Source organism: Ursus arctos, unplaced genomic scaffold (assembly GCF_023065955.2).
Source record: "Ursus arctos isolate Adak ecotype North America unplaced genomic scaffold, UrsArc2.0 scaffold_28, whole genome shotgun sequence".
Taxonomy (NCBI): Eukaryota; Metazoa; Chordata; class Mammalia; order Carnivora; family Ursidae; genus Ursus; species Ursus arctos.
Genome location: NW_026622963.1, coordinates 8,558,919 through 8,574,349, shown reverse-complemented (window position 1 = coordinate 8,574,349; position 15,431 = coordinate 8,558,919). Strand labels below are relative to the sequence as shown.

The 15,431-nt window shown below is 41.0% G+C and overlaps 1 protein-coding gene across 11 annotated transcripts in view; it reads right to left on the bottom strand.

Annotated features, from left to right (window-relative positions):
• NEO1 (neogenin 1) overlaps positions 1-15,431 on the bottom strand; it is a 235,571-nt gene that overhangs the window by 161,039 nt on the left and 59,101 nt on the right. For all 11 annotated transcript variants that reach the window (XM_026478465.4, XM_026478468.4, XM_026478469.4 and 8 more), the window contains 2 exons: positions 10,146-10,421; positions 6,596-6,749 (listed from right to left, as the gene is read on the bottom strand). In XM_026478465.4, the coding sequence (XP_026334250.2) occupies positions 6,596-6,749; positions 10,146-10,421 (430 nt within the window). The remainder of the gene's footprint in view (positions 1-6,595; positions 6,750-10,145; positions 10,422-15,431) is intronic.

Genomic DNA, 15,431 nt, shown 5'->3' with positions numbered 1-15,431 from the left:
TACAGCCTTCAATTTAAAATCTAGTTTGTCTAATGTAAGTACTGCTACTCTGGCTTTCTTTTGATGTCCATTAGCATGATAAATGGTTCTCTACCCCCTCACTTTCAATGTGCAGGTATCTTTAGATCTAAAATAAGTCTCTTGCAGGCAGCATATAGATGTGTCTTGGTTTTTTGTTTGTTTGTCTTTTACCCATTCTGATAGCCTATGTCTTTTGGTTGGTGCATTTAGTCCATCTACATTCAGAGTGATTACTGATAGATATGAATTTAGTGCCATTTTATTACTTGTTCTGTCATTTCTGGAGATTTTCTATGTTTCTTTCTAATCATTGAAGGTTTCGGTCTTTCTTTCCCACTCAAAGAGTCCTCTTTAATATTTCTTGCAGGGATGGCTTAGTGGTCATGAACTCCCTCAGTTTTTGTTTGTCTGGGAAACTCTTTATCTCTCCTATTCTGAATGACAGCCTTGCTGGATAGAGTATTCCTATCTGCATATTTTTCCCATTCAGCATGCCACTCTCTTCTGGCCTGCCAAGTTTCTGTGGCTAGATCTGTTCTTAACCTTATTTGTTTTCCCTTGTAAGTTAGGGACTTCTTTTGTCTTGCTGCTCTTAGGATTTTTCATCTCTATATTTTGCAAATTTAACTACAATACATCTTGATATAGGCCTGTTTTTGTTGATTTTGATGGGAGTTCTCTGTGCCTCCTGGATTTGGATGTCTCTTTTCTTCCCCATGTTAGGTAAGTTTTCAGCTATAATTTCCCCCAAGTGAAGCCTCTACACCTTTTCCCCTCTCTTCTTCTTCTGGGACTCCTATGACAACGAATGTTATCGCACTTTATGGAGTCACTACATTCCCAAAGTCTACATTCGTTGTCCAATATTTTTCTTTCCCTCTTCTTTTAAGCTTCATTATTTTCCATAATTTTATCTTCTGTATCACTTATTCATTCCTCTCCTTCTTCCAGCCTTGTGATCATTACATCCAGTTGGCTTTGCAACTTGATTATAGGATTTTTTAATTTCGGCCTGACTAGTTTTTAAGTCTTTTATCTCTGTGGTAAGGGACTCCTTGGTGTCTTCTATGCTCTTCTCAAGCCCAGCTAATATCCTTATGATTGTCCCTTTAAATTCTGGATCAGGCATATTATTTATATCTGTTTTGATTAGATCCCCTTTTCTTGTTCTTTCTTTTGGGATGAATTCTTCCATCTTGGCATTATGGTAGGTGCCTGTCTTCTGTGTGTTAGGAAAGCGAGAATGTTCTGTTTCTTGCTCCTAAGAGTAATTGCTTTATAAAGAAGAGGTTGTACACTGTCAAGGGGCTGGCGTTTCAGGAAATGTCTCTGGAGTATGCTGTGTACACTCTGCTGCTATGTTTTGGCTGCTCTTTCCCTCAGGTCAGTCCTCCACAGAGTTTCTCCTTGCCTGCAGCGGGGAGTATTTGGACCTTGGCCAAAGTGTGGTGGTTTTTAACTAGGTGTGCTCTGGTCTGTTTGCTTGTCAAGAGAGACTTAATGCTATTTCCACTAGAGCTGAAGCTTTGCAGAGCTCTATGGTCAGTAGACTGGGTACATGCAGGGGGGTTTGTGCTGGTCTTCTGGGGGAGGGGCCTGCTGCTCTGGTTCTCAGGCACACTTGCCTGCAAAAAGCAGCACCTGCAGGGTGCAGTGGGGTGGGACTTGGTGTAGGCTGCTTGGATTAGGCTGCCACTGCTGGCACTGTGCTACTTACTGAAGTTAGTTTATGCTGAGGTGTAGGGGAGAGAAGTGGCACCAACCCCCTCCCTTGTGCCCAGAGAGGGCAGTTCATGCCCACTGCTGTCTGGGGAGCCCTACCAGAACAGTGAACAATCTCCCCTCATGTGTCCCTGGTGGCCCTCAGCTCACTGCCTTCACCCCATCTGCGTCCAGGCCTTCTGCCTGCCTGGCAGCTCAGCGCACCCGTGTTCTATCCCAGGCAGGCCGGCTGAGTTTTAAAACTCCAAACATTTGGGACCTGGTGTGGCCCCCCCCACTGGTCCTCTGGGGGAAGGTCTCACTGCACTGGGACTGATTCAGGTTTGTCCCAGAAGGGCAGTTGCACAAAAGCACAGAGGTGTGGTATTTGGAATGAAGTATAGCAAAGAGCCAGTATCCAAGTTAGCCACCTTCTGCACGTAGCTCTGCACCTATGCTGAGGGGCAGGGGAGGTAATGGTACCTGCTGGCTCTTCTGTCCCCACAGAGGCAGTGCCATCTCTCCCAGGTGCACTCCAAGAAGGGGGAATCATCTCTCCCCGTGCACTCCAGAGGATCCCCAGATTGCACCACCTGCCCCTGGCCTATCTGCCCTCCTTCTCCACAGGAGCACTGCAGTACCCTCAGGGCTCCAAACTACCCATGCCATGGACCTCTAAAACTCCAATCTTTGAGCCTCGCTGGTTGTAAAAACTCACAGAAATCAGCCCCTCTAGTTTTCCCACTTTGGGGAAGTATTTTCCTTGTGCAATCCCCTGTGCACTCCTCTTTCTCCCTCTCTCACCTCTCTCCGTGATCAGGGCTCCCTCACCTCTGCAGCACCTGTGATCTGCTTTTCCCCCAAATCACATCTCCAAACCTCCCACCTTCTACATTGTGGCCTCTTTCCCTCTAGTTGCAGTCCTCAGATCAATTTCTTGGGTATTCAGAGTGATTTGATATTTATCTAGCTGTGTTCAAGGGAAGAGGCAAGCCTAGGGTCCTCCTACTACTCAGCCATCTTAGCTCCTCCCAGGTAATGTTTTAAAATGTTCATTTTCAAACAGGTCTTAGGATTAGTAATAGAGAAGGATGTCTAATAATTTAAGATTTTTACCAGAGCCAGAATAGCACTATCTAGATTTCTAGCCATTTGTTTCTTCCAATTTCAAAATTTCTTTCAAATTTGGGATTTAAATAATTTATTAGCTAAGCCCCATCTGCATATCTCATAAGGCACTGGTAGAAACAGACACATTTTGAGCAATTACCTATATATAACCCGAAGCCCTCTGATTCTCCTTTACTACGTTCAGACCAAAAAATATTGGTTACCACTCTCCCTACCCCATTATGTGCCACACACTATGCTAGGTTTTGGAAATACCGATGTGAACGCCGTCAACACTGTTCTCCTCCTGTATGCTTGTGAAGCTTCCTGAGACAGTGCTATACCAAAGCAATGCTTCTCAGACTTTTCTACCATGTAACCCAAGTATTCAGAAGCCTAGAGAACTCAAGTAGAAAACAGTCTACTCAGTCTTAAGTCTTCTGAATTGTCCTTCAAATTCAGAGGAATATTACTAGCCATGATATATCCACATTTGATTTCATTAAAAAACATTTCCCTTAAGAAATATCTTTGAATAAAATTGAATGTAACAATTTTATGCAACATAAAAGGAAGATATGTAACATTTCTACCATGACTTATGTACCCCAACCCACATCTAGATTCCAGTATGAGAATCACTTTACTGAAGGAATAGCCAATCCTACCTCTATAGAGGATAGCAAGCCTACCTCTACCTCTCTTGGCATCCCTGGCATACTTTTGTCTTAATTTTCTTTATAGCACTTATCATAAACTGAACTTTTATATGTTTAAGTGATTACTGTCTGATTATTCCCCACTAGGATATCAGCAAAACTCTATTCATAACAGCAAAACTCTGTTTGGTTCACTAGTCTGTTCCCAGTACCTACAATATGCTTAACGTAATTGGCATTCAATAAGCATTTGTTGAATAATTACTGAATAAGCAAACAAGAATCACAGTAATCCTCACTTTTCTTACATAAGAAATCAAACTCCTTTATCATTATATATCTTCAGAACATCCTTCTATGATGATAAAATATAAAAACTTTAAAAAGAACCTATTTCAGCTTTCTTATTCCTTTTTTTTTTTTTTAAGATTTATTTATTTCTGGGGCACCTGGGTGGTTCAGGTGGTTAAGCGGCCTACTCTTGGTTTAGGCTCAGGTCATGAGCTCAGAGTCCTAGGACTGAGCCATGTCAGAGTCTGCACTCAATGCAGAGTCTGCCTGTTCCTCTCCCTCACCTTCTGCTCCTCTCCCCACTCGTGCTCTCTCAAATAAATAAAATTTAATTAAAAAGCAATTAAGATCTATTTATTTGAGAGACAGAGAGAGAGAGAGCACAAGCAGGAGAAGAGGCAGAGGGAGAGAGAAAGAGAGAAAATCCCAAACAGACTCCCCACTGAGTGTGGAGCTCAATGTGGGGATGGATCTCACCACCCTGAGATCATGACCTGAGCTGAAATCAAGAGCTGGATGCATACCCAACTGAGCCACCCAGGCGCCCCAGCTTTCCTACTCCTGATAAAGATTTTGTTCTAACACGTAGCCAATTTAAATTTTTACTCAAAGAGAGCTTCATTTTATCCACTTTTTAAACGTTCCCTATGTCTCAGTTAGCATAAGTTTTAAATATTCCCTTGAAGCCTTATAAATCCTTTGCATAATATTTAGCTGGGGAAAGGGAGTGGGAAGAAAGGAAGTAAAATACAGACAGAAGTAGTTGGGACTGGATGGGTGCTGAGAAAGAAAGAGGTCAGAGAAAGACAAATATCATATGATTTCTCTCATCTATGGAACATAAGAAATAGGATGATCGGTAGGGGAAGAAAGGGATAAAGAAAGGGGGGGAAATCAGAAGGGGGAATGAAACATGAGAGACTATGGACTATGAGAAACAAACTGAGGGCCTCAGAGGGGAGGGTGGTGGGGGAATGGGATAGACCGGTGATGGGTAGTAAGGAGGGCACGTACTGCATGGTGCACTGGGTGTTATACGCAACTAATGAATCATTGAACTTTACACTGGAAACCAGGGATGTACTGTATGGTGACTAACATAATATAATAAAAAATCATTAAAAAAAATAAAAAAATAAAAAGGAAAAAAAAAAGAAGTAGCTGGGACTGGATGGGTGCTGAGAAAGAAAGAGGTCAGAGAAAGACAAATATCATATGATTTCTCTCATCTACGGAACATAAGAAATAGGATGATTGGTAGGGGAAGAAAGGGATAAAGAAAGGGGGGGTAATCAGAAGGGGGAATGAAACATGAGAGACTATGGACTATGAGAAACAAACTGAGGGCCTCAGAGGGGAGGGTGGTGGGGGAATGGGATAGACCGGTGATGGGTAGTAAGGAGGGCACGTACTGCATGGTGCAATGGGTGTTATACGCAACTAATGAATCATCGAACTTTACATCGGAAACCGGGGATGTACTGTGTGGTGACTAACATAGTATAATAAAAAATCATTAAAAAAAAAAAAGAAAGAAAGAAAGAGGTGATATTGGAGATGATGCCATCAGTTTTGCCAATGAAACACTTTCGTGCATTCTATCACTTCCACCTATCACTGAAGGTTGATCACCAAGCTAACTAGCGAGTTACCCTTTCCCGGGTCTTGGTTACTTAAGTACACAAATTAAGACTGTCCGCTTACTTTGGATACTCAGTTGGGAATCTTCAGACCTGCCCAGTCCAAATCAATAGCCACTAGCCACACGTGGCCTCTGACACTTGAAATGTGGCTGGAATAACTGAAGAACTGAACTCTGAATTTTATTTAATTTTTATTTAAATGTAAAAGCTGAAAAAACACTAACCACAACTTCACTGTTTTGGTAGAACGACGTTTCACTTTAACTGATGCATCATATAAATTATTATTATTGTATTTAGTAATGTGTGTTACATCTTAGTGTTGGCTTTTTTTTTTTATCTAGCTACCAAAATTTTTAAATTACATACATGGCTTGCATCATACTTCTACTGGACAGCACTGCTCTGCCACAGTGGTCCTCAGCTGGGGACAAAAGGGACATCTGGCAACATCCAGAAACATTTTTGATTGTCACAACTTGGGAGTGCTACTGGCATGTAGTGGATAGAGGCCAAGGATGATACTAAACATGCTACAACACGCAAAATAACTTTGCTTTGGAAACAAAATATACCTAAATACCACCACCACTACCTCAGTTCCTTTATCAGAAAACAAGAGAGCAAAGCAGCCATTATATATGTCAAGTACCTATGACATAAGTCATGAGGGATGACAGGACGGCTGATGTTAAGAGAAAAGGCTTTTGTGGAAGAGGAAGAATTTATGATCATACAAGAAAGCTGGTATGATTTTAAAAGGCAAAAACAGAAGGATGAGGAATACATTTTATTTTTAGAATAAAGGAAAAAACTACTATCAACAAAATGCACATGAAAAGGAATGAGAAGTCTCAGGCTAGTCAAGACCAGAAACTCCTGCAACAACTTAGGGAAGGAGGTCTTGAGGCCTTAAGCTAAGTATACTGCAGCTCAGAAAGAATAAATGGAATAATTACCCCTTAATATTTTGAAAGCAATTTGTCGTTTAAACATCCTAATCATATACAGTATATAAACTATTTCAAGAATGATAAATGAGCATTATAATGTGCTTAAATAAAAATAAAGTAGATAACCATTTTTTTCATGATTAAGCAGTAGTCCCAAATTAGATGAGACCAAGTCTCAGGCTCAGGCTGAAAAAGGCTTTTAGGCAGACGACATTACCTTTCTGTGTCAAGTGCCTCCTCATTTTTCATCCATCTAATGGCTGGAGTAGGAAGTCCTGAAGCAACACATGGCAACACCACACTCTGACCAATGACTCTGACTAAGGAAGAAGGTTGTTTCAAAAATACCAAGTTTGAAGTGAACTCAGGATCTAAAAAATTAAAAAATAAAAGACAATAATTAAGAAAGCACTTTACTACACTAATGATGAGGAGTGGCAAATTCCTGTTCAGTCTGTGTGGCTTTATTATTTTATTTTGAGTAGACTCCATGCCCAATGTGGGGCTTGAACTCATGACCCCAAGATCAAGAGCTGCATGCTTTACCAGCAGAGCCAGACAGGCGCCCTATGTGGCTTTACATAACAAAAATATTTTAAGTAACAGTGACACAAGAAAAGTCCATTTAAATTAGCAAACATTTCAGGGCGCCTTGGTGGCTCAGTCGATTAAGCGTCTGACTCTTGATTTCAGCTCAGGTCATGATCTCAGGGTCATGAGATCAAGCCCTGCTTTGGGCTCTGTGCTCAGCAGGGAGTCTGCTTGAGATTCTCCCTCTCCTTCTCCCTCTGCCCCCAGCCAAAATAAATAAATAAATCTTTAAAAAATAAATTCACAAACATTTTTCTTTAATCACTTTAACGTGTAAAGCATCGTGCTAGGCTCTCTGGGGACCTTAACGATGTAGAAGTTATAGCTCCTAACTTCAAGGTGCATACCGGTCAACTGAGGGACACTTGACAAGAATCCCCTGCACATTAAAAGACTGAATAAAGTAAATGTTTCATGAGTGGCACAAAGAGAGAAAAGACTGAGCAAGCTCAGGACTCTTAACAGCATCCTCTCCATTCAGAGGGATATCATAAGAGGTTCCCTTTACATCCCTACATCTGTGTGTTACTTCTGAAAATCTTTCTGAGTTTCATCTCTAACTTATTCACTTAGCCTGTCAATCCCTTGATTTTTATAATGGTACCACTATTAGGCTACCACTGTGAGTGTTCACTTTATAGCTGCCCTCTTATGGACATCTGAAAGGACACACTCTAATGGGTAGAAGACAGGGTTCTCTACTTGATGAAGTGGTATTTCCGGTGTTCTGTTTTGAGAAAAAGACCATTCTCAGGTAAAGAGATAGGACTCTTGTCCCCATACTCTCAGGAAAAGATGTTCTACAGCCACGGTAACCACCACCAGGGCTGGCTTTAAACTTGTGTAACTAATCAATGACAGCGCTATAGCCATGGTAACAAGTAAACACTGTCTAAGAGATCACTGACAGCTTGCTTCAGGGAACATGCCTTTGAAAGCCAGCCAATGAGTGGGTTTAAAAGCCTCAGGGTTTTAAAAGTTAGCCATTCAGCAGTGGAATCACTTGCCTCTATAGCTGACATTAACCCGCTCTCACCTTTGTAACCAACCATAAAACATGCTTCTATGGCTGACATCAACCCACTCTTGCCTCTTAACCAACACACCAAAAAATAACATCTTCCCGGGGCGCCTGGGTGGCACAGAGGTTAAGCGTCTGCCTTCGGCTCAGGGCATGATCCCGGTGTTATGGGATCAAGCCGCACATCGGGCTCTTCCGCTGTGAGCCTGCTGCTTCCTCTCCCACTCCCCCTGCTTGTGTTCCCTCTCTCGCTGGCTGTCTCTATCTCCGTAGAATAAATAAATAAAATCTTAAAAAAAAAATAACATCTGCCCCAAAATTCTACATGAGATAGGCAGTGCATTATTCAAGAAGACTGTGCTTAACAACTATGGTTTTCCCTCATGTCAGTAAAGAAAACATCCAGTATTTTGTTTTTGTTTCAGATATTGAGTGGTGATTCATTCTCTGACACCGAAAATCTTGTTTCCTTGGATCTGGTTTTGAGGATTTGCTTCAATGGTACCCAGATAACAGAGAAGAAACAGGACCTCTGCCATGTAAAAGCAAGTCAGGAAGTAGGCTGGAAGACATAGTTCTCTTTTTTTTTCCCATTGGGATTTAGCTAAATGTAATCGTATTTTGATAGAAACAAATAAATCTGAACAAGTATTTACTGGCGTCTATGTGCCAGTTACCATTCTTGGCAGCAGACAAAATTCCCTACCCGTGTTGACCTTATATACGACTTAGGGAGAGAGACAAGAAATAAAAGACATTGTATGTCAGACAGTGGATATGTTCTGAAGTAAAATTAAGGGGGAAAGAGGAAAGTACCAGGGTGGATATGGAAGATTGTTGTTTTAAACATTTAGTGGCCAAGGAAGGCTCAACGATGAAGTGATATGTGAGCAGAAAAATAAGATGGTGTCAGGCGGGTATCTGATGGAAGAGGATTCCAGGCAAAGCAAAAAGGCAAGTAGAAAGACCCCAAAGCAAAAGAATGTCTGGGGTGCTCAGGAAACATGAGGTGGCCACAATCACAGAGTGAGGGAGAGGAGAGTACCAGATGAGATGGGGAGGAAGGTGGCCTTAGGATTATACAAAGCCTTACAGGCCAAGGACTTTAACCTTCACTCTAAGACGAGAAACCATTAGGTTTTGAGCAAAGATGTGACACGATGTAATATACGTTTTATTTCATTTTACAATCTAATATACATTTTAAAAAATAACTGTGGCTGCCGAGCTGAAAATACACAGGGACAGGAATGGCAAAGACACGGATGATGCTGACGAAGAAAGAAACTGCATTAAAAAAAAATCAGTTCAAAGCCCATGCGGAACACTGTCAAGCACCGAGGCTCACAACACGGGTCTCACTTTGCAAGCCAACCCACAGACTAAAATTAGCCTATGAAGTAGTTGTATAGAAAAACTGTGCCCAAACAATGTAAAGATGGCCCCATTATATTCATAAAGTCAGGTCTGAAGGAAGAAATGTGGACTCAGGCACCCAGCAGTGGGAACGGAAGCTGAAAGGCCAGGAGACAGCAAGAGGCTAGCAGGACTGTGATAAGCAACGTGAAAGAGGAAGTTAGGAGTGAGCAGAAGTGACACAGCTGAGAAAAGACACACGAAACAGAGAAGGAGAGCCAGCAGGGGCAGAGAGAGAGAGAGAGAACCCACAAAGAAAGGGAAGAAGGGGCTGAGTTTACCCTAAAATGGGGGCGCGCTATAAAGATCCAAGAACCTTGCTTACCAGTGTGTCCAGAGCTGCCGTATGAGTCACCACGCTGCCCGTCCCTTACATGAACTAGCCCGAATGAGTCTCGGACTCTGACAAGAGATCTCTGTGAAGCATCCCGTCCAGGGAAGGAGCAGAGAGAGGCTTGACAAAAGACACAGACCTAGTGTGTCTTTGGCCAAGAAGAATGCCATACATATTAAATACACTTGATCACTTCATAAATCTCTACTCATGTATTCACTAAAGAGTCAATCTTTCTGGCACATTTTCTTCTTTTCTCTACCTCTAAGAAACTGAGACTCCTTACGCTGACATTAATTTGTCACACCACATATTTAACAGTGTTTATTAAAAAAGAAATTCTAACAGAACAATTTTTATTCATTAATAAACATAAAACCACAAGTCCTGGTAATAAATGAATACCTGGAAGAACTTTCAATTCAGCTTCATCGCTATACTTTGGTGGCCCGCCACTTTCAACTATGCAGCGGTAAAGTCCCCCATCTCCTTCAGTAGCGTTGCTGATAACCAGTGTTCCACTTGGAAGTTTAATAACTCTATCATGCAGAAGAAGAGGCTGTCTGTTCTGTTCCCACCTCACAAACGGGACCAAATCTACATTAACTTCACAATTCAGAATTGCACTGTTCCCAGCATAAACTGAAGAAGGTTCTGGCTGGCTGGCAAATCTTGGAAGACCTGGACAATAAAAGAAAAGAAGAAAAAAAGTGTAGTTAAATGTTACTTTAAAATGTAGCCATGGGAACCAGGAGCAAGTCAGCCCACGTGGCCATATGCATGGTGGAACCAGGGTCAAGAAGAAGGTCTATGGGTCGGGAAATTGGCTACAACAGGGATACAGGTCAAATAAGTAACTGTACTAGGGATAACTGGAGTCACATTCCTCATGATATTGGTAGAATTGAGGCATCAGTATAAACTTACAGTTTTATATAATTATACAAATATAGTTAAACATATATAGATATAAATGTGTATGTGTAAAATATATATACATTTCATACACAGTCATTACATACAGGTATGCGTATACACATATATGTATAAAGCTCCTAGCTCTGTCCAGAGGGAGCCCAAAATCAATGCCACTTGAGTAGCAATGAGTATATATCGTGACATAATCTTGATTTCTAAATACCATTTTCTGCTACAAGGAAACAATGCTCCTTAGAGAAGAGGCTGATTCCATGACTAGAGTAAGGAAAATACAAGATGAACCTGGAACATCCCGTGACAGGAAGTAAGGAAGCATCCAAAGAACAATATGGACACATCAAAAGGGCCCAGGAATCAGACTGAAGGGTTTCCTCTGGCTCAATCCGGGATAATGATAATTGATGCAGAAAAGAATGAATGGATACCAAGCCCACTGGTGAAGTTTGGATGAGGAATAGGATATATACAGAGTCTCAAATTAGCTCTTCTCAAAATACTTATTACTAATTAATAAAAGTACAAAATATTTAACTTTCACAGTGGAGAAACATAGCACAGACCATATTAACAAAGTAATGAAGGTTAACATCATCAGTAATGAAACAGAACATCATACACTCCCTGACATAACGCACTAAGAAGAACGTGGCATCATTTACTTCTGTGATATCCCTTCCCAAATGCAAAGCCCAAATCTATTCATAACGGAAAATCAGAAAACACAAAATGAGACAAGGATAAAACTAAAGAATGGTTTGAGACCAAAAGAGCCTAAACCACTGAATACAACATGTAATCCCAGACCAGAAAGGAGTGCTGGAGGGGCAAAGTCCCTGCTTTTGTTTTTTGCTATTAAGAATTTTATTGAGACAACCAGTAAAATCAGAATGGTTTTCTATGGTAGTAACATATTAAGATTAATTTCCTAAAATTGATGGATGGTTATTTAGGAGAGTATCTTTGTTTTTAGGAAATATTCATGGAAGTATTTAGGTGGGGGTAATGCCTTCAACTTACCCTTAATAACTAAGTTCGGAAAAAAAACACTGATTTGGGTATGAGCACATTGTGGAGGGTTATGAGGCAGACACAGTAAAATGTTAACAATTGGGTAATCTGAGTGAAGAGTATATGGGATTTCTTGGTTTCATTCTTGCAATAATTGAATGAGTTTGAAATTATTTCAAAATGAAATATTAACAAAAAATAGTCATAATAGTCATAAATACCCTGTAGATGCCACAGAAGGCAGTGGTTAAGAGCCTCGGTTCTGGAGTCACATGATCTGAATGTGAATCCCAACTCCACCACTTCATGGCTGTGTGACATCAGCAAGTTACTTAACCTCGAAGCCTCAGTTTCTCCATCAGTCAAATGGGAACAATAAGAAGCCTCATAGGGTGTTAAAAAGGTTAATACTTAACATGAATATTTCATATATAGCATATTGCCTCGCACATAAAAACTCAAAAAGTAGGGGCACCTGGGTGGCTCAGTTGGTTAAGCATCCAACTCTTGGTTTCAGCTCAGGTCATGATACCAGGGTCTTGGGATAGAGCCGCACGTCAGGGTCCGCACTCAGTGCAGAGCTGGCTTGAGATTCTCGCTCCCCTCTGCCCCTCCCGCTCATTCTCATTCTCTCTCTCAAATAAATAAACAAATAAAATACTCAAATAGTGGCTGCTATTATTATTAACAGTAACATCTAAAAAGTGACTCTGAGATGTGGCAAACACAACAAAATGTTTCTTTAAAGACTGAGAAACCTAGTAAATTATGAGAAACATTTCCAGGTTTTGTAGTTTTATGATGGTGAATTAGTCCATACGGAAATAACACACAAGTTGTCTAGCCTTCATACAAGTTTTTTCTTATTTTTTATATCAAGGGGATTTTTGAAGGAAAGAAAGATAAAATTAGCCATATATCTACTTTACAGAAACCAAAAAATTAGAAGAATGGAATTAACAAAGATAAACAGAGAAACTAATAAAGTAGGGGGGAAAGGGAACTGAAATAAAACCAAGAGCTAATTCTATTTTTAAAAAATCAAGTATTCTCCCCTCCTGAGTTCTCATGAAAATGAGTAATTTTTAAAAATATAAACCTACAGCAACATATGTGGAATTGGCAGACAAGAGATTTCTGCAAGTTTCTGAATAGGGAAAACAGATGGAGGAACTAGGACTGACGTATCACTGCAGAAACGGCTGCAGCGTCCTGCACTCGCAAGTGCGAGGCCAGTTTGTCCTGTGGCTTGCAAAGAATTGCAGGAGAAAAGAGAGGGAGTAGGAGCGAGACACGGGCTTGACAAGAAGAGATTAACAATGTCTGCATTCAGACCACCCAATTCCTCCACTTTCAGGCACAAAACACTCACAGCCAGGCTACTGCCCGGGCAGCAAAACAAAAATTTCTGCTGTGGAGAAGTGGGTGCAGAGAAGACAACTTCTCCTATTTAATTTTATGAGCTACCTACTTTGTGTTCTTTCAAAAATTCCCCTTCTTACTTGACTTGGCCAGAATCAGTTTCTATCACTTGCAACCAAAGAACACTAACCAATGTTCTTTTAGAATGGCAATCTGGCAGTATCTCCTTGAAAAAAAAAATAGTTTTATTGAGCTACAACTTCTATACCATAAAGTTTATCACTTAAAGTCCACAATTCAACAGTTTTTAGTAACACACAAAGTTGTGCAACCATCACTATAATCTAATTGGAAAACATTTTCATCATCCTCCAAAGAAACTATATACATTCACCTGCAGTCATTCCCCATCCCCGCTATTCACCCGCCCAGTCCTGTGCCCTGTGCTCTCCCCTCTCCCATCCTCAGCCCTAGAAAACCACCAATGTACTCCTTAGCTCCCTATATGTGCTTCTTCTGGACACTTCATATATATGAAGTCATATGATACGTGGCTTCTGTCACTTAGCACCACATTTTTCAGGTTTATCCACGTTGCAGTACATATCAGAATTTCACATTCCCCTTTACTGCTGAATAACATTTCACATATGAATATACCACATTTCGGTTAGCCAATCATCACTTGATAGGTTGTTTCCACTTTTTAGCTATCATGGATAGTGCTGGTATAACCATTCATGTACAAATTGTTGTACAGACCTATCTTTTCACTTCTCTGGGATTGATACCTAGAAATGGAATTGCTCAGTCATAAGGTAACTTTATGGTTAAAACTTTGAGAACAGCCAAATAATTCAGTGCTCTTTTTAAAATTATACACACAAAGTATAGTCTATGATCCAGCAACTAATATAATTACTAATTCCAATAATATGTTCTATAGAGATTTACAAAAGACTGTTCACTATACCACTGCCTTTAACATCAGACAATTTTCAATCATGTAACTGTTCATCAAAAAGGGAATCTTTGGATAAATCACAGTATATCTATATAATGGATACTATGCAACTACTAAAAGAACTTTTATTCATCTCTTAGCTCAGATCTTATTTCCTCCTGATACTCAGGCCATGAGTGAGTTAAATAACTCTCCTACAGAATCTTGTCTGCAGCCAAAGATTTTATTATATTGTATTAAAATTGGCTGTTTACTAAGACATTAGACCAAAAAATGCTTCCTGAAGGATATGAAAGTTTAAAAGAAGGATGGACAAACCCAGCAGAGTAGAAAGAGAGGAAAAACAGGACAGGCTTAATAGGCAGTGGGGAAGCCATGAGCAAAGGCCAGAGACAGAGAATAAAAGGGACTGGAAAATATTCAGTACTGGCAGAGCTTAAAACATGGTGAAGGTGGTCTTGCAGCTGCTGATGGTAGAGGGCAGGGACAGAGGCAGGGCGGAGTGTCAGGAAATGAAGCCGGAGAGGCGTGCCTGGGTGGCTGAGGTGGTTAAGTGTCTGACTCCTGATTTCAGCTCAGGTCATGATCTCAGGGTCCTGGATACAGCCCCACATCAGGCCCTGTGCTCAGCACGGAGTCTGCTTGGGATTCTCTCCCTCTCCCTCTGCCCTTCCCCACCCCTCTCTCTCTAAAATAAATAAATAAATCTTTAAAAAGGGAGGGAGGAAGGGAGCTGCAGAAGTGGAGGCCAGCTCAAGAAAAGACCTAGAAGCCTGTTCAAGAGTTTAGACATCCACTTGACGTTGTCACTGAAGAGCTACGGGAGGGTGAGGAGAGAGCCTGACCACTGGACTGGAAGGGGGAAAGAACAAGGCAGCGGACAGTTGCAGGCTGTGTGTGGTGAGGGACGATGAGGAGTAGCCTACGATCATGTACAGAGAAACTAGGAAGCAGAATTCACTGGATTTGGTGAAAGGCTGTGGCAGACAGCTGAGAGGAAGGAGTCACGATTAAAGCCCAGCTTAAGAACATAAATGATAACCAGGAGCTCACCTACGTGACACTGTAGGGGCAGTCATAATGCCAACTTATTTATCAGCATGTTGGAGAAAGCCCGGCAAGCAGATTAGAGGAAGAAAGGAAAGGAGGGAGGGAAAGGAAAAAAGGAAGGAAATAAGGAAAAGAAGAAAGAAGGAAAAAAAAGAAAGAGAGGAAAGGCTAGAAGTGATCCCCCCCTTTTTTTTTTCCATCCTCAGTCTGTGATTATGGAATAATTACAGTAGTTTTATATCACACTCAAATTCAGCTTTGAGTATCTGGTTCCAAAAAGAAAAAGAGCCATCGTACTCTGAATGAATGAGCAAATATAGCCTGGAGTGAGCGGGAAGTGGGGAACTATCACCCTACAGTGGCAATAA